Source organism: Copadichromis virginalis, linkage group LG11, assembly GCF_057382275.1.
Source record: "Copadichromis virginalis isolate Kocher_CV1m ecotype Utaka linkage group LG11, C_Virginalis_male_GT1.1, whole genome shotgun sequence".
Lineage (NCBI taxonomy): Eukaryota > Metazoa > Chordata > Actinopteri > Cichliformes > Cichlidae > Copadichromis > Copadichromis virginalis.
Genome location: NC_140628.1, coordinates 39,231,125 through 39,257,940, shown reverse-complemented (window position 1 = coordinate 39,257,940; position 26,816 = coordinate 39,231,125). Strand labels below are relative to the sequence as shown.

Below are 26,816 nucleotides of genomic sequence, written 5' to 3'. Positions count from 1 at the left end.
CTTGGCGGGACAGGACTTGGCTCTCCATCTGCATCTAAAGGACAAAGGTCACTCTTTCAAGGACACTAATGTTCAAAATTTGGACTGAGAAGACAGATGGTTTGAAAGACAAGTGAAGAAGCCATCTATGTCCACAATGAACAACCCTCTTTGAACAGAGGCTTTCGACACCAACTGTCTGCCATCAATAAGCCAGTTTGGTGATCCTTCCTAGACACCTTAATGCCCGCTCACATCATGAACCATTTCAACTCAGGAAATCACATGATAGGGTGGGGCTAAGTTTCACAGTGAGCTCACCCGAAATCTTGGCTGATTGTGACCCAAACCCGTTTTCACACCTTGGCCCATGTGATTAGGTAGAGGATCAATAGCGGGTCCATGACCCCCTTAGGGGACACTCCCATAGAGCTTGGAAATCTGGCACTCACCACCAATCGACCTTAAAACTGAAGAAGCTTCTCGCATGAAACATCTTCAAGAAAATTAAAGAAGATCAGATGCTTTTCTTTCCAAATTCTTTAGATTATTCAAGGAACATTGAAGTGGTCGGGCAGATGTCAGTCTGTTTGCATCTGTAATAACTTTGAATAAGTCATCTTCAGTTAAACGACTCTGAGCATCTTTAATCAAATGCACTTTAATGAACACTGGGCTGCTTTCTAAAAAACCACTTTTACAAAGTCTCTGATGGACGTGGGAGGAGGAGCGAGGATGACATTTATATCAGATGAAGAGTTCTGACTGTGTCACAGCTGCACAGACGTCTCATCGTGTCGGGTATGTTCTGCATATGTTTGGTTTATTTGATAATCTCACACATTCATTGTCTGGTATTCTAATAAACAAAATGATGATAATTGAAGGAAGACAACATTTTTAAAGTTGAACGTTTCAAATGTTGAATATGTTTGATAGTTTTGTTTGAATGATTAGATTATAGATAGAAATGGAGTGAATGACAGAGACAGCTGCCTCTTTGTTGATGCTGCTTTAAGTGTTATGATTAATAATGAACGAGCAGCTGCAGATGAGATTCATGAGGACGTCTTCACAGTTTTTCAGCTCTCAGTCATGAAGAGGTGTGGACTGATCCTGCTGCTGCTCTCAGGTCTGTGAACTCATCTCAGTCGCCTCATTTACAGTTTGAATAAAACTTTTGATATCAGAAAATCAAAGAAAGCACAAAGTGAACTGCTCCATAGGGATTATTTTAAAGGTGTCTGTAAACGAGCTTCAAGCAGTCACAGAAACACTCGTACAATCTCCAAAGACCTTTGTCATGTCAACTAAACTTCTAAAGGTTTCTTTGGGTCCAGTTAGAAGTTTGATTGACAGTCTAATGGTCGGTAGTTTGTAAGAGTTTGTATAAAGTGAAGTAAAAGAGTAAAGAAAGAAAGGAGGGAAGAGTCAGTGCATGAACGTGGCTGTTTGTGTGCACTGCTGAGAAAAACACGTCTTGATTTTATTTTCTGTGTAGAAATCTGACTGAAAGCCTGAAACGCTGCAAACCCGTCAGCTCGCTGAAAAAGATCCTGACTGCTTTTACCACGTCCGTGTGCACGTTAGAGCAGGGCGATATGACCAAAAATATTTATCATGATATTTCATTTTCTTATCGTTGCCTAACATTGTACCGGTATTACCGTGAACGGTATAATATGGCCCAGCCCTAGTGCACGTGTTGTTCAGCTTTGAGAGCCACTAACACGTCGTTTTCCTTCATTGTGCACACTGAAGAGGAAAAATCGTCCAAATACATGTGCAATAAGGCCAGAGTGAAAAACAAACTTAGCACTGTTAAAGCAGCTTTTTAAGCTGATGTGAGAGTTTCGCCCTGGAGCAGGAAACCAGTGTGTAGGTGTCCACAGGCACCGTAAAACAGCTTTTAACCAGTACACGAGTTACACATCCTTTGAAGGACACATATATTAACATATATTCACGTCTTTAAAGATGTCAACAAAAAGTTTGCGTTGTGGTAGCATGTAAAGAATTTATTCTCCTGATGACTAAAATAGTCGAGCTGAGGTGAGTCTGTGACCGCGCTGACTGACTCGTGTCCTCTCAGGTTACGTGATGGTCTGCCATCTTCAGTCTGATCAGTTAGTCAGACAGCTCCACCTGGTTGACCTGCAGAAGTCCTGGAACGATGCTCAGCAATACTGCAGAGATGAGTACATTGACCTCGCCATCGTTAACAGCTCAGCTCTCATCCAGGAAGCCCAGAAAAGGGCGGGGAGCACCGAGGCGTGGATTGGACTCTCCAAAGGCTGGAAATGGTCTCAAACTGGTCCAGTTCAGTCATCCTGGTTTAACATGTGGTCACCGGGACAGCCAGGGACTGATGAGTGTGTGATAATAACTGGATCTGGATCATGGTCCACAAGACCGTGCTCAGCTACTTATGTCTTTGTCTGCTATGACGGTGAGTGTTTCAGACTTTGGTACCAGGGTTTGACAAACTGAACATTTTAGCTGCAGGTTTGAATCCGTCTGATCTTTTGTTTCAGCTGCGACTAACAAACACATCCTGGTGACGAACTCAATGACCTGGTCTGATGCTCAGTCTTACTGCAGACAGACGTACACAGACCTGAGCACCATCACCAACACGCAGGACAACAGCCAGGTCGCTTCTATGATGCCATCTCATTATCAAGCCTGGATTGGACTGTACAGAAAATCCTGGACGTGGTCAAACTCGAGCACAGCCTCCAACCTGCCGTGGGGGCCCGGGCAGCCTGATGACAGCGTAAACTGTGCCACAATAGTCGGATCAACAGGCTCCTTCAACAGTCATAACTGTAGTGACCAACGCCCCTTCCTCTGCTCCAGAGGTGAGTCTGTCCTCTGTGTTTCTGCACAGTCTGGTCCTCCTGGGCTCATCCGGACACTCTTGGCACAGCACTGCCGATGCTTTGGGTGGCGCTGTCATTTAGTGTTTGCTCTGTCTGCGGTAGAGTATCACTTCCTGTTCCTGTTTCAACACAGGAACAGGAAGTAGTAGTTGAGTAGCTTATCTGCGTAGCAATTTAATTAAAAACCTTTAGATAACTTCTGTTTTCATAGTATAATCTTCACGTGCACCATGGCTACTTCACCTGTCCCTCCTGCACTTTCTTGCTCATTGTGTCAGATGTTTAGTTACTCCTTTAGCAGTAATGATATCTGTAACAAATGTAGCATATTTGCAGCTCTGGAGGCCAGGATTACTGAATTGGAGACTCGGCTTCGCACCCTTCATTCACCCATAGCTAGCCAGGCCCCTGTAGCTGGTGCAGCCGAAGATAGCGTAGGCCCCGCTAGCTGTTCCCCGGCAGACCCCAAGCAGCTGGGGAAAGAGGGCGGCTGGGTCACGGTGAGGAGGAAGCATAGTCCTAAACAGAAGCCCCAGGTACACCACCAACCCGTTCATGTGTCTAACCGTTTTTCCCCACTCGGCGACACACCCGCCGGGGGTCAAACTCTGGTAATTGGTGATTCTGTTCTCAGACATGTGAAGCTAGAGACACCGGCAGGGGCCAGAGCAGGCGACATTGAAGGAAATTTAAAACTGCTGGCTAAGGGTAAACGTAAATTCAGTAAGATCATAATTCACGTCGGCAGTAATGACACCCGGTTACGCCAATCAGAGGTCACTAAAATCAATATTGAATCGGTGTGCAACTTTGCCAAAACAATGTGGGACTCTGTAGTTTTCTCTGGTCCCCTCCCCAATCAGACCAGGAGTGACATGTTTAGCCGCATGTTCTCCTTAAATTGCTGGCTGTCTGAGTGGTGTCCCAGAAACGATGTGGGCTTCATAGATAATTGGCAAACCTTCTGGAGGAAACCTGGTCTTGTTAGGAGAGACGGCATCCATCCCACTTTGGATGGAGCAGCTCTCATTTCTAGAAATATGGACAAATTTATTAAACCCCCCAAAATATGACTATCCAGAGTTGGGACCAGGAAGCAGAGTTGCAGTCTTACACGCCTCTCTGCAGCTTCTCTCCTCCTGCTACCCCCCCAAAAACCCATCTCCATAGAGACTGTGTCAGCTTCCAAACAGACAAAAAACAAACTAAAACCAGAAACAAACAACTTAAACATAAACAATCACAAAGAAAGAACAATACAGTATCCACATCTGAACCAAAGAGTAAAACAGTGAAATGTGGATTATTAAATATTAGGTCTCTCTCCTCCAAGTCTCTGTTAGTACATGACTTAATAATTGATCAACAAATCGATTTACTCTGCCTTACAGAAACCTGGTTGCAGCAGGATGATTATGTTAGTTTAAATGAATCAACACCCCCGAGTCATTCTAACTACCAGAAATCTCGAAGCACAGGCCAAGGGGGTGGTGTGCTGGGCTGGTTCTAGACAGGCATATATGAGGGGGCAGACAGAAATGTAAAGGGGGCACATGGTGGCAGCTGAGGCGAATGTGGGGTGCTCTGAATAACTGTTTTTGTCATGTAATTGGATTGCACTTTGTCAAACCTCTACCCTAAAACCTGACCAACTTGGGTGTCCCCCCTGAAGGCTCAGCTTCTGCAGGTCTAGATCTTAGTGTCACTGAGGCACACAAACCCCCTGACCACGTTAAGGTGGCAATCACTCAGGAGGAAAACTGAAAAACAAAATAAAAAATAATAAAATAAAATATTGCTCATCAGATTCTACCAACTAAAAACATGACATTTACCTTAATTAGATGCCCTATGTTAAATACATTTGAATCCAACCATAGTACTTCTCACTATTGCCAATATTAACAAAACTAAAAAGGGTAGGCCAAGTTATGAAAAAAGGGCACTTCTCCAACTCTTGAAAAATAGAAATAAAAAATACATTAAAATATCCATCCAGTTCTTTAAAACCAACAACATAAAATCTATCTTAATTTGATTGCCTAAGTAAAGTATCAAATCAATTTTATTTATATAGCACTTTTACATTATACATGCTTCCCTTAGGCAGCATCATTAGAAGACATAGCATACATTTACACTGCTATGCAGATGACACCCAGCTCTATCTGTGCATGAAGCCAGATAACACACACCAATGAGTTACACTGCAGGAATGTCTTAAAGACATAAAGACCTGGATGGCCGCTAACTTTCTGCTTCTTAATTCAGATCAAACTGAGGTTATTGTACTCGGCCCTGAAAAGCTTAGAAATATGGTATCTAAGCAGATTCTTACTCTGGATGGCATTACCTTGGCCTCCAGTAACACTGTGAGGAACCTTGGAGTCATTTTTGACCAGGATATGTCCTTCAACGCACATATTAAACAAATATGTAAGACTGCGTTCTTCCATTTGCGCCCCTCCCTGAGCTCTGAGTTCTGCTGGAGGTTTCTTCCTGTTAAAAGGGAAAAAGTTTTTCCTTCTGACTGTCGCCAAAGTGCTTATTCATAGGGGGTCATTTGATTGCTTGGTTTTTTCTCTATATGTATTACTATAGGGTCTACCGCACAGTATAAAGCGCCTTGAGGCGACTGTTGTTGTGATTTAGTGATGTATAAATAAAATTGAATTGAATTGAATGGCCCTTTTCTTTCTCTGCAGATGTCAAACCTTCAGCCTTGAGGTCAGTGAAGGTTCAGCTGAGGGCGGGATCTGCAGACCTGAACGACCCCACAGTGCAAGAATCCATCCTGCAGCAGGTCAGAGGTCACACGGGCCCCGATACAAGGAACAGACCGCTATAACTACTGTGAAATGATAGAGAGCAGTGAGTCTGTGCAGGTTCAGGGACACGTGACAGCACACAGCTGCAGAGATACGGGGCTCGTTTAATGCAATCCCATCCATTTGTATTATTTAACCTTTTTAACTGGTAACTTGAAGAAGTCACTTAATTTCAGATTACTGTGAGGAGACGACGTGAACCAATGACAGGCAATGAGGCCTAATTCCAGACTTCAGTTTCATCCCCAGCCAGTTCATTTAGTTCATTTCCCCCAGAAACAGCACCAACAACGTTTTCTGCTCACTACAGAAACAACGGCTGATTAATGAGGAGCTTCTGTTAATGTGTGAAAACTGTGTTTCAGGTGAGGGAGAAGCTGGTGGAGCAAGGAGTCACTGAGGAGGTGAAGCTGAGGTGGAGGACGCAGCCTGATGGGAAGGTTTTCCACAGAGAGGAGGAGACAGCCGCTTACAGTGAGAAGGAAGACTGTGGCGGTTTAGTCTGAACGTTATTGGGTGATGTTCCAAAGATGATCTGCTGTGTAATTCAACTTATTTCCATCTCTGTACTCTGACTGCTGGACTGTAACAGCGTAGCTTTGCATGACTGACAGTTGGAAATCATCCTTCTTTATCCTAAGCTCAGATCAGAGTGTCTGATGAGCTGTTTTATGCCTCTTTGTTTCTTCTGATTGGTGAAGCTAAAGTTTGCAGGTGAGCGGGTGGGCGGACCTTCTGTGTCTCAGATATAAATGTTCATGATATCCTGTCTCTACATATGAAAGTTCAAGAGGAGAAAAAGGTGAAACTGAGTGTTCAGAGTAGAGATGGCACGATACCACTTTTTTATGTCCGATACCGATACCGATATCATAAATTTGGATATCTGCCGATACCGATATGAATCCGATATAGTGTTTTTTAATCAACAAAACTGTTTTTTAAAATATCTTGCTGCATTTTGCAAGTCTGCAAGTTCATACTCAAGTTTAAAACAACAACTACACTAAAGCTATTCTGTTATACCTGTGTACAAAAAAAATATTTCATAGTTCAGCAATACTGATCAATCTAATAAACTTAGACCTACACCATCCTCCCTATTCTGGTATTTTAAAGAGTACTTAGCGTAAATATTAAGCAACCTAACTAATAGGGTTCCAACTCCCAGCAACAACAAAAATAAATAAATAAAAAATAGGGAACCACCCCTCACGCGCCACCTCATGATGCTTAATCGACGTAATCAACCTTAATTTGATGCAGTGTGAAAAAAAATGCACAGAAATCAATTATTTTTCAAGAAATATTAAATAGATTCAACATCTTTCTTCAACAAAATTGCAGACTGCACAGATGGTACCTTCCCAAAGTAAAAAGTACTATAGCTTACTAGGGTATATATATTAGACTTAATAGTCACTATATACAGTAATTGACTTCTATTCATTTTACATCAAATTAAAACTTTGTGTGTCAGATAATTATTTATTAAAAGCTAGACATTTTAAATGAGAATAAGAAAGAAAAGTATGTCTTTGTGCCCCCTTTTCCCAGTTAATGCCCTATCGGCCCCCCTGGATAAACTTTGCTAGATCCGCCCCTGCACAGTTACCAGCGTCAGCTACGTAGAAAAAGATCCTCGAGTAGAAAGTAATATTAAATACATTCTAACAACAGCTGATCAAGCTTAAACGTGCTGCTGTTGTTCAGCCGCTGGTTTCCTCTTTCTGGTGCAAAGTGGGCCAAAAACAAAGACGGACTCGCGACAGAAAAGCCGATCAGCTGATCATTTAAGCAGTTTCACGATTGAAGTAGCAGCCGGAGAGCGAGAGGCAGTCGCTCGTTAAGCTTAACGCAGGAATGCTTTACAAACATTCAGAGATGGACTTACACACTTGCTTTACTTCTCTCGGGATAACTTTGTCGGAGATGAAATGCCGGGTTGCTAGCGAAGCTCCAAATGCTATCCAGACCACAGGTCCCGCATGCCACAGCCGCTCTATCACGTGATGCATACTGCTCCGAGTGCTAACGTTCTGAGGTGAGTTACGGCGTGTTGCAAGTTTTGTGAGGTGCTTTCGTGATATTTAATGGATCGGATTACATTTTTTATTTTTCTCCGATATCCGATCCAGTAATTTAGGTCAGTATCGGACCGATACCGATACGTAATATCGGATCGGTCCATCTCTAGTTCAGAGCAGAGGCGGAGCCAGACATTTGAAACACCCGGGGCTTAGCCCAAAGAGTAGTATGCATGTGGGATTTTATTTTTTTTTTTTTTTTTTTTGGGGGGGGGGGGGGGGGGGGGGTGTAGAAATGACTGAAAGATTAATAGGCTCTGTTCAAAAAAGAATGACTTCATATAGGGAAAAATATATATCACATGTGCAGGACACCTTAAACTAGTTTTTTAATTAAGCAGCAAGGCAGAACAAGGTCAGGGCTGCATCAAGACACGAGGACTAAACCCCAATTCAACCAGACCCAGAACTGATCCAGAATTAAAAACAGGACTACAACAGTTCAAAATCAGGACTACTGAGGACTTAACCAAGACAGAACCAGAATCAGAACTAGATGATAGCACTAAAAATCTTCATAGACCTGCACTACACTTATTTTTTTAATTCTACCAAAGTACACTATTTAGATTGAGAAAAGTTTATATAATTATTCAGCCTTGTTGTGCAAACAAGCCTGCAGAACTTAATAAATACAGAATTTGAAAAATAACAAACCTAAAAAGAAACACTAGGTACGAGATACATGAGGACCTATGATACGGTGATACTTTTGGTAAACAACCATTTGACTAACATGTGTGTCTCACCTGCTCTTGTTCATCTGTTCTGTCCTCGTTCTCCTCTCTCTCCCTCTTTGTGCTGACAATCATCAAATATACAGTTGAAACCAGATATTTACTCTTCAGATAAAAACACTTTTTTAATTGTAACATCAAATCAGACTAAATGTTTATTTTTTTTAGATTGATAAATATAAAAACATATTTGTTAACTTTAAGAGTAAAGAGAGAAACTGTCTGTATTTCTTAATTGCAAATGGCACCAAATTGTATTCAAACTTGAGCCACACTTATGGAGCTCCACAGTTCTGTTCATGGACTCTACTAACCTATCAGAAGCTTCTTCAGCTCAGAATGGAATCGTCTGGAGTTTTCTTATTAATTAACAATAAATTTAGTGTACATGTACTCCTAAATTTGATGAAAGTGATAAAAATAGCTCTGTCTCTCTTTATTCTGAAATTTAACTAATTCAAAATATATTTCAATATTTATCTAAAACAAAAATTTACTCTAAATTGATGTTGTACAGTAAAAATGTTTTATGTTTTCTCCCTAAAGTGTATGTAAATATCTGGTTACAAATGTGAATATCCTGCTGTGTACTGAAATCCCTCTTGTTTTGCATAGAAATATACTGAACAACATACAAAGCATAATATATAAAATAACATTTACCTGAGTTTTTTCTTTGAAAGAACCCTCTAATGTCCATTCTTATGTTTCAGTACATAACTGAAACCGATTTAGTCGGGGAGGGTAAGAACTGAAAATATGAAATAAACACACGTAAGCTAAGACTCTAAAAAAAATAGCATTTGTTCGGCTTTTCATTTTGCCATTTGTTGATTCACTTGAAGAGCAAGTAACGTAATATTGGTCAAGTGATCAGTTTCATATCAATCTTTCGTGATGCACCGTCATATTTACATTATTTGTACAGTACGAATGATTTGCTTTGGTACCTGGTCAAACTTAAGCTCTCCTTAGTATGGCTGGCTCCGTCTCTCCAACAGCGCACTCACGGGCAGCAGCTGCCCCGCCCCCTCGCTCAGTCGCTTAGTGCCTGAGCTTGGATCATACCAATATCAGGGGGGGATTCACGCACAGTCGTAAATTCCCACAGTGTGCACTATGTGCTTCGAATATTGTGTGTACTTTTTGTTTTATACAGTTGTCAGCCAGGCATCTAACTATGAAAAAATTACACTCCAAAATACCCCGGGCTTCTGACAAAACAACCCGGGCTTAAGCCCCGTAAGCCACCCCCACGCTCCGCCCCTGATGTCGGGGCAGAGTACGAGCAACTTTTTTGCCGATGCCCGTGATGCCGCCCTGGGCAACCGTCCGTCTCGCCCATATCAAAAACAGTTACTGATGAGTACTTAGCCAGGAGTGGGTTATAAAAACAAAACACGACTCTCAATCCTACACTTTTACATTTTTTAAAAACATTTTTAAAACATAATAATTTACAATTGATGTTTAGCGTAGAAACTCGAAGTGATCACCTACAGTGAAGAAATTAAATACCAAAACGAAGGTGATCGCGGGCAGCTCACTAAAAAAAAGGGGTTTTCTTCTTATTTAAAATAAGAGATGTAAGACGTTTTCTATTCTACCTTCGACCAAAGCAACAGCAATAAAGGATAATCCACGTACCTTCAGCGTCTGTACTCATCAGAAGCACTATCATCAGAAGCATACGTGTCATGGAGTCACATCGTAAAGGGAAACGGTGGCAGTAATTGGCACAAAAGAAGGCAGCTTCATCCATCCGCAAATCTTAAAGTTATAAGAACGTTCCAAAGTCTGGGGAAAAAAACGTTGTTAGGTCGGTAAACGAAATACATATTCGTGTAAACCTTTGGGGGGGGGGGGGGGGGGCTAGAAATGACTGAAAGATTAATTGGCTCTGTTTTGACTTTTGCTCAAATATATATATATATATCACATGTGCAGGACACCTTAAACTAGTTTTTTTTAATTAAGCAGCAAGGCAGAACAAGGTCAGGGCTGTATCAAGACATGAGGACTAAACCCCAATTCAACCAGACCCAGAACTGATCCAGAATTAAAACAGGACTACAACAGTTCAAAGTCAGGACTACTTGGGATTTAACCAAGACAGAACCAGAATCAGAACTAGATGATACTAGCACTAAAAATCATCATAGACCTGCACTACACTTATTTTTTTTTTAATTCTACCAAAGTAGTTGTGCAAACAAGCCTGCATAACTTAATAAATATAGAATTTGAAAAATAACAAACCTAAAAAGAAACACTAGGTACGAGATACATGAGGACCTATGATATGGCGATACTTTTGGTAAACGACCATTTGACTAACATGTGTGTCTCACCTGCTCTTGTTCATCTCTGTTCTGTCCTCATTCTCCTCTCTCTCCCTCTCTGTTCCTCTCTCTCTCTCTTTGTGCTGACAATCATCAAATATACAGTTGAAACCAGATATTTACAAACTCTTCAGATAAAAACACTTTTTTAATTGTAACATCAAATCAGACTAAATGTTTATTTTTTTAGATTGATAAATATAAAAAACATATTTGTTAACTTTAAGAGTAAAGAGAGAAACTGTCTGTATTTCTTAATTGTAAATGGCACCAAATTGTATTCAAACTGAGCCACACTTATGGAGCTCCACAGTTCTTTTCCTGGTGTTTTGGTTGACATCTCTTGATTTTCCCATGTCACAGAAACAGGCTCTGTGTTTTGCCTTATATGCATCCACAGCTGTGCCACCAATTTACTCACATGGACTCTACTAACCTATCAGAAGCTTCTTCAGCTCAGAATGGAATCGTCTGGAGTTTTCTTAATTATTAACAATAAACTTAGTGTATATGTACTCCTACATTTGATGAAAGTGATAAAAAACAGAAAGCTCTGTCTCTCTTTATTCTGACATTTAACTAATTCAAAATATATTTCAATATTTATCTAAAACAAAAGTTTACTCTAAATTGATGTTGTACAGTAAAAATGTTTTATGTTTTCTCCCTAAAGTGTATGTAAATATCTGGTTACAAATGTGAATATCCTGCTGTGTACTGAAATCCCTCTTGTTTTGCATAGAAATATACTGAACAACATACAAAGCATAATATATAAAATAACATTTACCTGAGTTTTTTCTTTGAAAGAACCCTCTAATGTCCATTCTTATATTTCAGTACATAACTGAAACCAATTTAGTCAGGGAGGGTAAGAACTGAAAATATGAAATAAACACACGTAAGCTAAGACTCTAAAAAAAAATAGCATTTGTTCGGCTTTTCATTTCGCCATTTGTTGATTCACTTGAAGAGCAAGTAACGTAATATTGGTCAAGTGATCAGTTTGATATCAATCTTTCATGATTCACTGTCATATTTACATTATTTGTACAGTACGAATGATTTGCTTTGGTACCTGGTCAAACTTAAGCTCTCCTTAGTATGGCTGGCTCCGTTTCTCCAACAGCGCACTCACAGGCAGCAGCTGCCCCGCCCCCTCGCTCAGTCGCTTAGTGCCTGAGCTCGGATCATACCAATATCAGGGGGGATTCACGCACAGTCGTAAATTCCCACAGTGTGCACTATGTGCTTCGAATATTGTGTGTACTTTTTGTTTTATACAGTTGTCAGCCAGGCATCTAACTATGAAAAAATTACACTCCAAAAGACCCCGGGCTTCTGACAAAACAACCCGGGCTTAAGCCCAATAAGCCACCCCCACGCTCCGCCCCTGGTTCAGAGCAGCCTGATGTCTGAGCTTTTTGACTTCATACTTTATAGTTCAAATGAGCACCCAGCAATATAACAGTAGATATGCCGTATATGTCAGTGAATCGCGCATTTATGCTCTCTATTATCATATTAAATATACATTTTTCTGTCTCAGAAATGTCTCTGCTGCTGTTTGATTCTGTAAACTACAGTCATGGCTCTGCATCCATCTTCATTGTAAACTCTATTCAATAAAGTCTATTGATATTTTATTGTCCTGTCAGAACTTTCAGTTGCTTCATTTTTATGCTCTTATTTTGAATTTGATGCAGTAACACACATCATAAAGGCTGAGACAACATGAAGTTTAATGCTAAACAATAAGAGTCTCACATACAGTGAAGCTGATTGGCGGGACAGCAGTCACATGACTGGCTATGAAATCCCAGACAGACAATCCAACAGTTTGTGAAACATCTGAATGTAAAATGCTGAAAACTTCTGCTGCTCATCTGTTCACAGAAAAATCTGTGAAAGCGACGAGACGGCTGTGTGACGGTGATTTTCAAAATAAATTCAGATCAAATATTTTCTGTTTTAAAACACAAAGTGTTTCACAGTCTGATAAAACTCCACATTAAGACCAGAGTACCTGTCCACACAGCGGTGCATTCACTGCTGCACACACACACACACACACACACACACACACACACACACACACACACACATTAGAGGAACAAAAGCCAAAAACAACAGGAAACAGATTAAAGCTCATCTATAAAATGAGTTGTCAGCAGTCGCTGCCCTGACATGGACGTGGCTGATGTGTTTACAGATGCATGTCTTTATTTTTCCTTTTCATGATGATCATGTGTTTTGAATAATTGTATTGTTTGTTATTTTCTCTTTTACCGTGGGAGGGGCTTTCGTGAGAATGAGATAAAGTAAATGATGGGCTGAGGAAAGCTGTTCCAAAGTTGGGAGCTGTGACTCTGGGTCGGTTTAGTCTGCCCACCAGGAAGTGACTGATCAGCTGATTTTTAATGGCTGATGTTCACAGGTTGATTTGACTCTTTTTTATCTTTAGAAAAATGCTCGTTTTGTTGGACAATAACATTTTTGTTATTCAGAGATGCTAACAGTAGAAAAGGTCTGAGTGGTAATGATCGAGTTTTCCTTCAGGACTTCATCGTTCTTCCTGAAAATGTGTGACTGACCATTTAAAAGTCCAGCCCTTCACCTCCACAGTAACACTCTAAGGAGTTTAAGACCATGGCGCCATCTGCTGGCCAAACCTTCACATTGCACCACGAGAATAGAATAGAATTCAACTTTATTGTCATTGCACACGTCACAAGTACAAGGCAATGAAACGCAGTTTGCATCCATCCAGAAAGTGCTTTAGCCACAATATAGATGTATTACAGAAATGGGTCTGTTACAATGTTCATGGTATGAAGGTATGTCATGAATAAGCTCTAAGTATGTGCAGGCTGTAGTGAGTATACAGGCTATGAACAGGATATCAATATGAACTATGCAAGTTATAAACAGCTGGTTATAACTTGCATGTGGTTTATAGAAGATGGTTGATCTTCTATAAACCGTTTATAGAATTATAATTATTGTATTGTACAGTATGATTGTCTACACGGCGTTTACAGTAGCGCAGTTTAGATCAGTGAGATTTGTGGCTAATTTCTACAGAGGCTGTATAAAGTGCTAGTGGTTGTGTGTGTGTGTGTATGTTCAGTCCATGAGTTGATGTGGGTCATGGACATTAGCTTGGAAACGATGTTTGATGATCTCCACATTTTCTTTAACTTTAAACTTCCTCAAAGACAATCTGACCTCAGTCCAGAATAATCCACTTACTTCTCTTTTTGTATTGCCGTGTGTGTGTTAACACTCTTCCTGTCTTGTTATTTTAGAGCTTCTTTCTTATTGGAAACTCCCTGCGTCTACACAAGTTTGACCATCTCATGTCAAACATGAACACTTTTACACTTTATTGAATGTAACAACAACCAAACTGCAGTCTGAAACCATCTTTGTAATAATAAAGAAGCCTCTCATGTCTGTCCTGTGTTTCCTGACCCCGATGCAGAAGTCTGCCTGATCCCAAACCAGAAAAACTATTTCTCCTGCTTTAACAGGCGAATTAAAGAGAAAAGATGACTGAACACGAGCCGAGACTCAGAACGTGTCAACCAGCTTTTATGTGTTTTTACTCAGAGGGTCCAAACTGCTTCAGCTCAGTCCAGAGATCCTCTGAAAACCCACTTCATGCGATTGTCCAGCCTCCTTCACCCAGTTCATGTGAGCTGCTTGTGCATGGTGGGTGTAGCTGAAGCAGACGAGCACTTAAAGGGTCTGCTGTCGGCTCCACCTGTATTTTTGCATTCTCAGTCAGTTTAACCTGAGCTCAAATCTGCATCAGCGTTTGGTCCAAAGTAGAAGCTGAATGCAACACTGCCTCCCAGAGGCCAAATGCACCAACTACAGCTTCATTCAGGCGGATTTACAGCTTGTAATGGATTTCCTTCCATCCATTTTATTTTGCAGGAACTGCTGTATACTGTGTGCAGAAAAACAGTAGACATAAAACTAACTGTACAAATGATATCAGCTTGAAAATGAATAACGCCAACGCAGTGTGGGAAAGCCCCACTCTTAGGGCATACTTCCACACACTGTCTCAATACTTTTAAATCACTACTCAAAACCCATCTGTTTAGAATTGCATACACCTGATCTGTCTTAGGCCGTTTTTACCTGCTCAGTTTTTATATTTACTTTTATGACTGTTTATGTCTAAATTTTATCTACCATGTTTGCTATATATACATTTTTCTTATGTTTTTCATGGTATTGTTTACGTGCTACTGTGAGGTGACCTTGAGGGTCTGAAAGGCGCCTATAAATAAAAAGCATTATCATTATTATTATTATTATTATTATTATTATCATTATTATTATTATTATTATTATCATTATTATTATTATTATTATCAATACAAATCAGACAAAAACAGATGCAGCAGGATCACAAACAGACACATGTTGGCTACATGTTGATGCTAAATGACTAAAATCACACGTGCAACACTTTCTACATATTTGACAACAGAAGAAGAACACAAACAAAGTTGGAATGTATTTTTAATTATTTTAAATTTTTATTTTATGCCAAATTAGATATTTTGCATAATCAAGCACCAAATCACAAAGTCTCCTCCCTGTTTGTACTGTAAGGTCAAAACCCTACAGTACTACAGAGAACCCCAACAATCAAACGATCCCCCTCTGAGCAAGCACGAGGCGACTGTGGGGAAGAAAAACTCCCTTTTAACAGGAAGAAACTTCCAACGGAACCGGGCTCAGAAGGGACGGCCATCCGCTGCGACCGGTTGGGGGGGATGGAAATCAAAAAGGAGACGAGATGGCGTGAACTACAGTTGTTAGAATTTGGATTTGGTGCTAAAATTCTGCTTCAAGATGTTAAAAGAAGCAGGGCGGCGGGGAAAAGCCAGGATGGTCATTTCAATCATCTCTGGCTTTAGTGAACCACCTGAAGGGTTTTCGCAGAGTTTTTCCCAACGCTGAAAAAAACCTGGAAATTTTGGACTTTTTGGGAGGACCGGGGATGACTCCGAGGCGCATTTTTAGATGCTTTGTCAGAACCTCATCAAAAGACGCATCCTTTGCCATCGCAGCCTTTAACACAGTGTCTGGGGAGCCAAACTCCTTGATGAGGCATTTGGTCATTTTCTTGATGAACTTTTTCTTGTCCTTCATCAGACTTGTGACGGACTCTGTGCTGCTGAGTTCAGGCTGCATCAGATCTCTCAGACGCTTGAGGATCGCGTCAGGTTCTTTTGTAGTACATGCTGCCCTGGCAAAAAAGTGCTGAGTTTCAGGTTTGGATTTTCTGATGACTGTCATCATGAGGAGAACGGTGAGGTCACTGGAAATTTTCTCAGCATCAGAAGATGACGCTGATACAGACCTCATCTCTGACATGTCAGAGGAATCCTTGGGTGAGCCTGAAACACTGGCAGAGCGTTTTTGTGGGGAAATGCTCCCAGACTTTGGTGACTGATCAGGTGTCTGATCAGTCACCTGATCAGGTGTCTGATACCTGAGCAAAAGTCAAAAGTGGCCTTGCTCTACAAGCCTTCAGTACATAAAACAATATAATAGGAAAATAAGGATACTAAGGATATTGATTTCATGACACCATCTGTCCTTATGGACTAACGTCTCTGAGGAACGTTTCCAGCATCTTACTGAATCTCAGGACTAAGAGAGCTCTGAATGCAAAAAGGGTCCAAGCCAATACTAGCAGGGCATCGCTAATCAAGGGTCCAGTCAATATATCTGCTCTGTGACAGCAGGTAATAAAGTAATGGAGCAATATTCAGCCTGCAGCTTCCTGTGGTTAGCTGTTTACTGACAAATATGGGTCACCAACAGGAAGCGTCAGCCACATGTAGGTTATAACCTTCTCTCTGAGTGGGCACTTTGCATGTGACGACAGCTGAAACAGTACACAGTGCAGACTTAATCACAACGCTGCGACTCAACCACTTTGTTATGGAATCTGATTTAGAGCAGAGATTAGAAGCAGGAAATGCCTGCTGAGGTCGGTGTAAACCAGTGGAGGCAGGTTTACACCGACATTAACAGGTGTTAAGTGTTAAAGTTGACTTTAACATGAGTGCAGAGAGAAAATGTGATGTTCCAGCACTCCTTAGAAAGAGAGCGTGTGTGATTCAGTGAGTGATGGTGTTGAACGGGACTCTCAGTTACAGGTCAGTGGTTGATTTTGTCATCATACCATCAGATCTGCAGTTTCTTGGACACACGGGTGAAGAGAGAGAAGCTCAGCTGATCAGCACTTGGTGGTGACTTGAATCAGGTGCTTGGTACCCGACAGACCTGGCGTTTCTAAACATATATGTCCCGGGAGGGTCTTGCAGAGGCCTCTTCCACATGGTGGAAGCATGAGCTGCAGCCTCAACATGGACCAGTGTGGCCCAGGCAGCGGCTGAGAGGAAAATTCAGTAGGAGTTTGGACAGGACATGAAGCAAGACTTTTAGCTGGCCCTGAAATGATTCTAGCAAACTGTAACTTGATTTGAGAGGAGGTAGTGGCCACTCCCACTGCCACGCCTTCCACAGAGAACATCGAATCGAATCCGGGGAAGAGGAGAAGGACTCACCCATCACTGCAGGTGAGGTCATTGTAGTAGTTGTGACAGTGACGGAGCAAATCTCCACGGGGTGAGATGAAATGAGCTGTGGTTGGAGCGTCGCTGGTCTTTGTCTTAGAGACAGGAGGAGCTCTGTCATTTGTCTCTATCACTGGCATCCTGGTCGCTTAACTGACGTCTTCTAGGGATGTCCTACAGGGAGGAGGCTCCAGGGCAGAGCCAGGACACGCTGGAGAGATCTGGCTCTTTGCTTGGCTGATCACCCTGCTCTCCCTGCTGCTTAGACTGCAGATGGATGGAAAATTTCACTTCTTCATGCGAGTTGGAATATGGCCAGATTTCCTAACGCTTTGCAGCAGGTGCAAAGTCAACTTTTAGTGTTAAAAAGCTACAGTTGGGATTTACTAAAGAGGCACAGTGAGAGTTTTGAATCAGAAAGGAGCAGACAGGGCTCATTTTCACCGGACTTACTGAGGAGTTACAGAACACACAAGGTTGTGGGGAGAACCTTTAAATTAAGTTTTATTATTTTGATGGTGGCAGGAGTGTTCATTTATTTTGAAAGAACAAGGAGAACAGAGCAAATGTGAAGAAAAACAGTTTGTGATGATTACGATAAAAAGAGACAGCAGCAGGTATATTACAGGTGATAGTGGCGTTGGCCTCATTCTTCTTCGTTGGTCCTCAGTGACGTCTGGAGGCTGCAACAGAAGAAGAAGACAGCAGCAGACAGGTCGGTGCTGATAAACAGGCTCAAACTCCAAATCATGACAAGTGATGCAAACAGAGAAAACTTTGTGATGATTCAGATAAAAAGAGACTCGGTGTTCAGAGGAAGCATGACGGTCTGACAGAGAAAGCCATCTGTGACCGTTGCTGAGGCTTTTTCTCATCCTCAGCACCGACAGTGTTTGTGTAATTACTCTCACTGCCAGAAGGGGGAGACACAGCTCCAGCCTGCAGGGAGAAACACTGCAGCTCTGGATTTCCAACAAAGGAGTTTATAAATCAGAGTTTTAGTTAAATAAGTTAGCAAACAAATGTAAAAGAAGAAGCACTGCACTGAGTGTTTTATACCTGCGCAACACTGTGACTCACCTGAGCTGCCAGACATCTTCAGCTCTCTGCTGCTGACCTGCTAACAAGATTTCCTGAGCAGAAACAAGAAGAACAGTTTAATTTTCAATAAAAAATAAAAAATATTGTTGAAATGTTTGAAAGTATATTTTACAAGTGTGTTCGGCCATGATTTATCAGTGAAAAGTCCATTTTATTTTCCACTTTATTTTTATAGCATCAGATCACAGCAACAGTCAGCTCAAGACACTTTGAGGGTTAAAACTCTACAACATTAGGAAGTAGGAATGGGTGCAAGAGAACAACGAAGGAAGTAATAACTAAAGTTTGTTCTGAAAGATTGACCTGAGAGGGAGAGTCAAAACAAACACTGAGCGGTTCTTGTAGAGAACCACTTCTACTGTTCCTTAGAATTGTTAGTCTGCTTGTCCATCTATCACCGGTTAACAGTACGTTTAGTCACTGTGCTATCCTAGCCTGGAGGGTTGCGATCTCAGGGATAATAGTAGATCAGCATGGGGTTTTGAGGCTCGTTTTATTTATTTATTTTTTCCCCTTTTTTTTTTTCCTCTCCCCCTCTTTCTTTTGGGGCGGGGGGGTTCCAGAGGTTGGGACATATTTTTTCTGCACCTGCATTTTGGTACCTGAATGGCAAGCTCGCAAAGTCATCTGCTCTTCGTTTTATAAGCTGGAATGTTAAAGGTATAAATAATCCGGTTAAACGCACAAGGGCTTTTACTCATTTAAAATCATTGAGATCCGATGTTGTATATCTGCAGGAAACACACCTCCGATCAAGTGAACAAATTCAACTAATTAAACTGTTTCTCTGCTTGTCTGCATTGCCACAAATTGTTCTATTTGGTGATGTATCATAGAACTGTACTATATAGTGTATGTAAGTTTCTGTGTTTGCTAGTAACTACCATCAACCTAAGGTCTCAGCTAATTTATCTTTGCAGAGATGTTCATTTGATTGTAACAGCAGTAGGAAAGAGCAGTAACAAGAGTAGGACAGCTAAGCTAATTATGGCTAAACATTTGGAATTTAATGAAAGCAAAAATTGACCTTGCAAAGATGGATAGGTTTATTTAGAAAGTCAGCTATTTACATTTAGTGTTCGTCCCAAGTAGGAGATTTTGAATTGAGTCTAAATTGACCGCAAATTTACTTAACTTGTTAAAATCAACCAGGCTGTTACTGAAGCAGTCGAGGAATTACCTTTGAGGTCTCAGTCATAGGTAGTAATGCAAAATCTAACATTACACTAACCTTATATTTTTGTAAAAGGCAAAATGGACTTTTTTCCAGGGTGGGGGAGTGTTTCATGTCTGTAAGTTAAAATTGTTATTTTTGTTGTTTCCTGATTTCTAAGAATTGGGAGAACAATTACATGCTAACAAAATGATGCATTTTGGTTGCCCATGTTTGGTGTTGCTTTGGGCTTAGGGTAATCACTGACGATGACTTACACCTAAAAGAGCTCAAAATCAGAAAACGTTGCTCTAAAACATGTTGACATGGTAAATGAAAATGAACAATAATCAAAATTGATCATGCAAACTGAAAGACTACTTACTATGTTTCTCTTGTTACTTCATTAGCCTCAGTGTTCTCAGATCATTCTTTACATAAAAGCACCCAGTTGTCTTGCAAAGAATGTGTAGGATTAGTGCAATCACACACATTCGAAGATACTGGTAGTTATTGTTTCAAATGCCTATTTCATGACAACCAGGCTAAATTCATCTAAGGGAGTATGAAAGAGATTATCTGGATGCTGAAATGATTGTTAAAATACATTAGGCCAATAATAGTAGACCTGTGCTACATTTGTCCAGCTAGGCAACACATATTTCTGCATAAGAGATACATGAGACACCCTTTAAATAAGCAAATTTCATGTTTAAAACATGGAAATGCAGCCAAAATGGACCATACAATGGCCTCAGTGAACACATCAGCACATAAGTAGAGATGAGGAAACTCAATCACATTAGACATTAATATGACTATGAGTAAATTATATATATTATATATTCTGTTACATGGTTTAAAGAATACAATGTGATAATCACACATGAGAACGCTGTTTCCAGTTATACAAATTTATTTTATTTCACTATTAAAGAAACCAATTATGTGAATAAAAGCTCACCACAAGAACATCTCCCAACCCAGTCTTACAAAGTTGCAGTTACAATAAAAAACTGTTGGTGAGCTAAAAAACAATCCTGGTGCTGATGCTTGTCATTGAACGTTTTGGACAGAGCTCTTGATTGAAATGCCTACCGTTGTGTGTAGGCATTTCGGTCCAGATGTTATGGAGTTCAGTTCAGCTAAGATGTATTTCTAAAGCACCGGATGGCAAAAATAGCCGCTTCTCGGCTGTTTATATTGTAAGGTAAAGACCATACAATATAAGAGAGAAAACCCCCCAACAATCAGATGATCCCCTGTGAGCAAACCCTTGATGACAGTGTCTGTGAAGGTTATCAGTCATCAAGGCCATAGTAGTCTAAGGAGCTTGGAAAGAAAAGCGCCTGGACTTCTTTAAGTTAAAGAAGTCCAGGCGCTTTTCTCCAAGCTCCTTAGACTTGGTGACGGTGGGAAAGAAAAACTCCCTTTTAACAGGAAGAAACTTTCGGCAGAACCAGGCTCAGTGAGGGGCGGCCATCTGCCTCGACCGGTTGGGGGGGGGGCACAGCTGTTATAACCCCTGACGCAGCATAGCTTCTAATTCTGAAAGATACGTAGATACCTTAAACCTGGACTCTATGAAGGACACGAAGCGATGACACGACTTGCAGTACTATAGGAGTCTATGCAGAAACAGTTTTCTCTCTTGAATCTATGTAATTTTTTTGTTACTGAGTGTCTGGGTGCAGTCACTCATTTTGGGCCAATTAAATCAAATGAACTTCCATTGTCTAAGTTATAGCCCTATTGAACCTGCGTTAACCAGCTTTAATAGGGAGGGCCAAAGTCGTAGTTGTGCTAAATTTCCTCGAATTCTCCTCGGAGATTTTCGAGTAGCTTCCTTTGTTCTTGAAAGTTCTTTTCCATTTGTCTCATCGCTTCCCGTCCATTCCACATCTTTTTGGTAAGGTCACTAACCTTATTTTCTAAGGCCTTATTTTGTTGTTTGAGTATGTCAACTTGGACATCGTAGTTGTTTATCAGATTGTTATGTTCTTCCTGTGAATCATACAGATTTTTCTTGACCTCTTCAAGCTCTCTTTTCATTTCCTCAAATTCATGGCACAACAACTCCTTTTCTCTGTTGGTCACGTTAACATCATGTTGGGAGTCTTTCTCAGTGGCTTTGAAGATCCGTGATTCTCCTTTCGCACCCTCATCGTGTGGTTTCAGTTCTTTTTGAGAATCACCACTCCTTTTGGAAAGCTCCTGGAGGTCCTGTTCAAGAAGTTCGTTATGCCGCCTCAATATGTCAATTTCATGTGCAAAGCATTGGAGTTCCAGGGTCTGTCTGAGCTGTTCACTGTCCGTTGTTTTGTTTTCCTCATTCATGATCCTTTTTCTTTCTTCACTCTCTTGTAACTCTTTAAAGGCTGTGTTTGCCTGATGGAGCTCAGTTTTAACAGCCTGTATTTCCTGTTGCATGTCATCTTTTTCCTTTTCAAAGTCCCTTTTCAGCTCACACATGCGTTTTATCATCACATCATTTTTCTTTCTTAAAGACTGGTTGTCCTTTTCCATGCCTTTCACTTTTATAACATAGCCTGCCTTTTTGCTTTGCAGCTCTCTGATTTCATCCTGCATTTCCTGCATCACCTCTTTGTGTTGCTGAATTTCTTTGCTATTGGAGCTTTGTGAATCCTGTAGAACTGTATTCAAATATTCCAGCTCTTGAATTCTGATGTGAATTGTTTCATTCTCTAGTTGCAGGTCTCTTTTCCTCTTGTTTTTAGAGAACCCACTTCGTTTGAAGAGAACTTCAATGTTTTTTTGGAGAATCTTGTTCTCATTTATGAGCTCTCTTTTTTGCTCCTTAAGGTCGGCGTTCTCGACTTTAAGGTCACGTATGGTAGAGTTTTGTTGTTTGAGAGTTTTATTCTCATTTTTCAGCTCTTTGATTTGCTGTTTAAGTTTTTCGTTCTCGGCTCTCATGTTGCATGCAACAGGATTTGACAGACTCATATTTCAAATTGAAGTTGATGCTAAATCTCTGTACCAACTAAAAGATTTTTTAAAAATACCGTCAACTGTGTCAGAAACGCAAGTTTCCAGTAGTTTCCTGCCTAGTGAATTCTTCCACTCTCTTTGAAAGACTGCCAAGAGTGAGAACCTCTCCCCTATTTATAGGTTTTCGTGTGCTGATGTCATAAAGAAGACCAGAGATCAAAGGGATTCTGGTGAAACGTCACTGTGTCTGGTCTGGGCAGTTCTGAATTGAATAATAACAAAATGACGGGGGGCGTGTCTGGTAGCCATGTGAAGACGTGTTGTACAGGGCTCCTCAATGCAGGGCCGGCCCGTGGCATAGGCCGTATAGGCAAATGCTAAGGGCGCCGTCCATCAGGGGGCGCCACGCCAGTGCCATAAATGTTGAAAAAAAAAAAAAGTTGGTACTATTATTTCTAAATACAAAAAATAATCCCACGTTAATTAAAATGCAAAGTAAAGCTTATTTAATAGAAACATTATTTGTTACAACATTACGCCCCCCCTCCCCGTACAATGCGCCCCCTCCCTTCCCGTATCATGGTTCCTTTTGGACACAAGATGTCAAAACGGCCAAAACTGTCAGGTGGCCAGGGAAGAAAAAAGAGAGAAGAAGAGGAGGAGAAACGAGAAAAAGACAGAGGTAGGTAACGTTAGCCTACATGAAATTATTTGAATGTGATAGTAACCTAAATTTTTAGCATTAAGCTAATGTTACATGATTCGCTAATTGCTAATCAATAAATAGCTAGTTAACTGTTTTAACGTCAGTTAATATTGTGGAGGGGGCTAAATTGTTATGGAAAATAATAATGTAACGTTAGGTAATTACAGTACTCCCACCTTTCCCACCATTCCTCATTTGTATTCATCTTTTAAGCAGGTGTTTTTTGTTTACATTGTTATTGCCTTCTGGTTAGCTAACGTTTACCCTGCAGGTAATAGTCACTTTTCCACCCCTGTATATATTATAGTTGTAAGCCTAGTTGTTAAAGCGCACATCATTAATGCTAATTAAGCAATATCACATGAGAGGGAATGCTGTTTTTTAATATGAGCACTGCTGTGATTCGGTCAAAGATAATCATAACATAACATTCTCATATGATATTATACTGTTACTTTGCATTCTGCTATTCAGCATTTCACTGTAATGATGACAATAAATTGAATCTAATCTAATTTGCATATCAGTTAACATCATACATATATCTCTTTGGTTTTTCATTTATATTATATCATTTCATTTTATTCCTGGAATCATATGTTTTTATTATTAGACTTTAATACTCAGTGGTGTCACATACTCCTCTCTTCAGATGCACTGTTGAAGTTTCTAAATCCCACCCCTGGGCCATCTACCACATCTACCGCTGCTGCCTCCACTTCAGCAGCACAACCCACCAGTGATGCAGCATCAGCAGCACCAGCAGCACAACCCAGCCATGATGCAGCAGCATCAAGCGGTCTTCCTGCTGCACCAATAGACCCTGCTGACTGGCCTTCTGCTTTAACTGAAAAGGTACGAACAGAGTTAGTTCACAGAGGTCCATTTGTAATTGATAGTGACTTCACATTCCCGAAACAGAAAGACGGGCGAAGGTGTCAGCATGATTATTTTAACAGACTCTTAATCAATGGGGAAAAGGTGAGAAGAACCTGGCTTATGTATTCGAAAAAAGAGGATAGCTTGCACTGCTTCTGCTGCAAAATGTTTTCCAAGAGAGATTACAAACTGAGTAGGGAAGGTCTGAAGGACTGGAAAAATGCAAGCCACTTGCTCAAGGTCCATGAGGATAGCCAGGAGCATAATGCTCACATGGCAACATGGAAGGACTTGGAGGTCCGTTTTGCGAAAGGACTCACAATAGATAAACAAGAGATGGCACTTGCTGAGGCTGAGAGAAAAAGGTGGCGTGAAGTTCTACATCGTTTGGTGGCAATAATTCAGTCCTTAGCTGAAAGAAACATGGCTTTCAGGGGGTCCACAGACACATTAAATAAACCAGACAATGGCAATTTTCTGAAAGAAGTGGAGCTTATGGCCAAATTTGATCCAGTGATGAAGCAGCATGTCAGTAGAGTAGAAAGTGGAGCTGGCAGTCACATACGTTATCTGGGAAAAACAATCCAAAATGAACTGATTGACACCATCAGTTCAAGAATAATAAAATGCATTGTGGAAGATATCAAAGTATTTCTCCATCATTTTAGATTGCACACCTGATCTGAGTCATAAGGAACAGCTCTCTGTCATTGTTGCAGAGGAATCAACTCTCATCCTAAAACGGATAGAGGAGCTTAACATTCCTTTTGAAGACTGCAGAGGACAGTCCTATGACAATGGGGCCAACATGAAGGGAAAAAATAAAGGTGTTCAGGCAAGGTTGCTTCAGCTAAACTCAAGAGCTTTTTTGGTCCCATGTGGTGCCCACACTTTAAATCTGGTAGTAGCTGATGCTGCAAAAAGCTCACCAGATGCCCTTGGCTACTTTGGGCATTTAGCAAAATTATGTTGTGTGTTGTTTTTTGAATCACTGTCGTACCCAAATGGTTTGGTGAGCTGACAGAGTTGATACCACCGGCTCTGATACCAGCGGACTCTGATGGCCTCTCGTGAAACTTCACTCTCATTGAAAGTCAGTGTGAAGGTGCAGGGGAGCGTGGCAGTGGATCCTCTGACAGCACAAGTAGACCAGAGAGGATAGATCACAGTTTGACCCACAGCACCTAAAGACGAGCAAACAGCGATTAGAACGCAGTGACTCAGTTTAGTGATGGACGGTAAAGGGACTGACTCTTCTATAGCGCTTTATACAACATGCCACATTCACCCATTCACACAAACACTGCTTTCTATGCTTGTCAGTGCTTTCATACACCGATGGCTGCATCAGAGGCAACTTAGGGTTAGTATCTTGCCGAAGGATATTTGCCATGCAGACTGGGGCAGCCAGGGATCGTCAGTAAATACAGACTGCGGTGTGAAGCACTAAAACAAAGTTTCAGTTCAAACAACAAGATCTTTGAAAAGTTCTGACTTTTTGATGCAGAATGCAAAGGTAATGTCATCAGATCAACATCAGACACAACCATTCAAACTTCTTTACTGTTCAGATTTTCTTGAGAGAGAATTTTTGATCCATCTGAAACATTCAAGAGATTAAAAAACTCATTTAACTCAATCAAATCTGTTCATTAATAACAGTTTGATGGGAAAACAGAAGCTTTTTGGCCAAAATTATTCCAAACCAAAGTTTGAGAAGCAAATCAAATGATCATCATCATCACAGTCAGTCTTACCTGCCAGCAGGAACAGGAGCCCTCACAGACTGTTTTTGTCCCAAACTGCCATCCTTACGTTTTAATGAGCTGACTGAATGACTTCTTTAAACGTGTGGTCAGCAGTGCTGATGAAGACACTGGCTGACACACTGAGGTGGTGGGTTTAATGTCTCTGTGGTCAGTGTTTCACTTCCTTTGATTTTTCAATAAGTTCATTGTAACTGAAACATGTCGTGCAGCCTGGGTGAGGAGGAACTCACAGGTTTGAGTTTCACTGTTAGCTCCTCTGAAATGCACCACAGAGACGTCGTGTTGACGCAGAGACGACCAAATCCAAAAACATAAGGAGAGAAAAAATGATGTGCTGAAACATCGATTTACTGGAGTTAAAACTTTTAACTGTCCTGTTTTTGTTGTTTCTAAATAATAATTTAACTAAATAATTTCTGCTTGTTTTAGTGTTGATAAGTCTCGTGCTTCTTACTCAGGGTTACCGTCATTCTCGCTCTCAGGCTGACCAAGAACCTCCGTCTGAATAAGGGGAAGCTTCATCAGTGTATCTCATCAAAGAAAAGCCTTTCAGGTGATGTCAAAGAAACAACAAACACAATAAACCTCAAAAAATGTGGTTCTCATGTTTGCTGTGTTCAGACCTGTCTGTAAGGCGAATGAAGACACTCGACAATGAACGTAACCTGATTCTGATTTGATTAAATGTTAAGAGCATGAAGTTCATAATATTCTGTCCTTAAACTCACAATAATACAAAGAAATTTAAATGTTATTAAAAATATTTTATGAAACAGCCAAGAAATGTAGA

General features: G+C 40.8%; 2 protein-coding genes across 5 annotated transcripts in view; both read left to right on the top strand.

Annotated features, from left to right (window-relative positions):
- Positions 1–591: 591 nt before the first annotated feature.
- Positions 592–6,199, top strand: LOC146699493 (putative C-type lectin domain family 20 member A). 3 transcript variants are annotated; one of them, XM_085472457.1, is made up of 6 exons: positions 592–780; positions 1,058–1,111; positions 2,072–2,428; positions 2,514–2,840; positions 5,567–5,664; positions 6,055–6,199. In XM_085472457.1, the coding sequence occupies exons 2-6, from the start codon at positions 1,075–1,077 to the stop codon at positions 6,193–6,195; spliced, it is 960 nt and encodes a 319-aa protein (XP_085328583.1). In that variant the 5' UTR covers positions 592–780; positions 1,058–1,074; the 3' UTR covers positions 6,196–6,199. The 3 variants fall into 3 exon arrangements, 2 of the variants coding, with proteins under 2 accessions (XP_085328583.1, XP_085328582.1); XM_085472456.1 differs by having other exon boundaries at positions 592–1,111; XR_014922844.1 differs by lacking the exon at positions 6,055–6,199 and having other exon boundaries at positions 592–1,111; positions 2,514–3,397; positions 5,567–5,628.
- A 16,945-nt stretch (positions 6,200–23,144) lies between these two features.
- Positions 23,145–26,816, top strand: part of tg (thyroglobulin) — a 27,439-nt gene continuing 23,767 nt past the window's right edge. Inside the window, exons 1-3 of one of the 2 annotated variants that reach the window (XM_085472454.1) lie at positions 23,145–23,354; positions 24,031–24,233; positions 26,485–26,579. The gene's annotated coding sequence lies outside the window, so the exon portion shown is untranslated. Of the gene's footprint in view, positions 24,234–26,484; positions 26,580–26,816 lie in introns of both variants that reach the window. The other variant, XM_085472455.1, reaches the window with a different exon arrangement.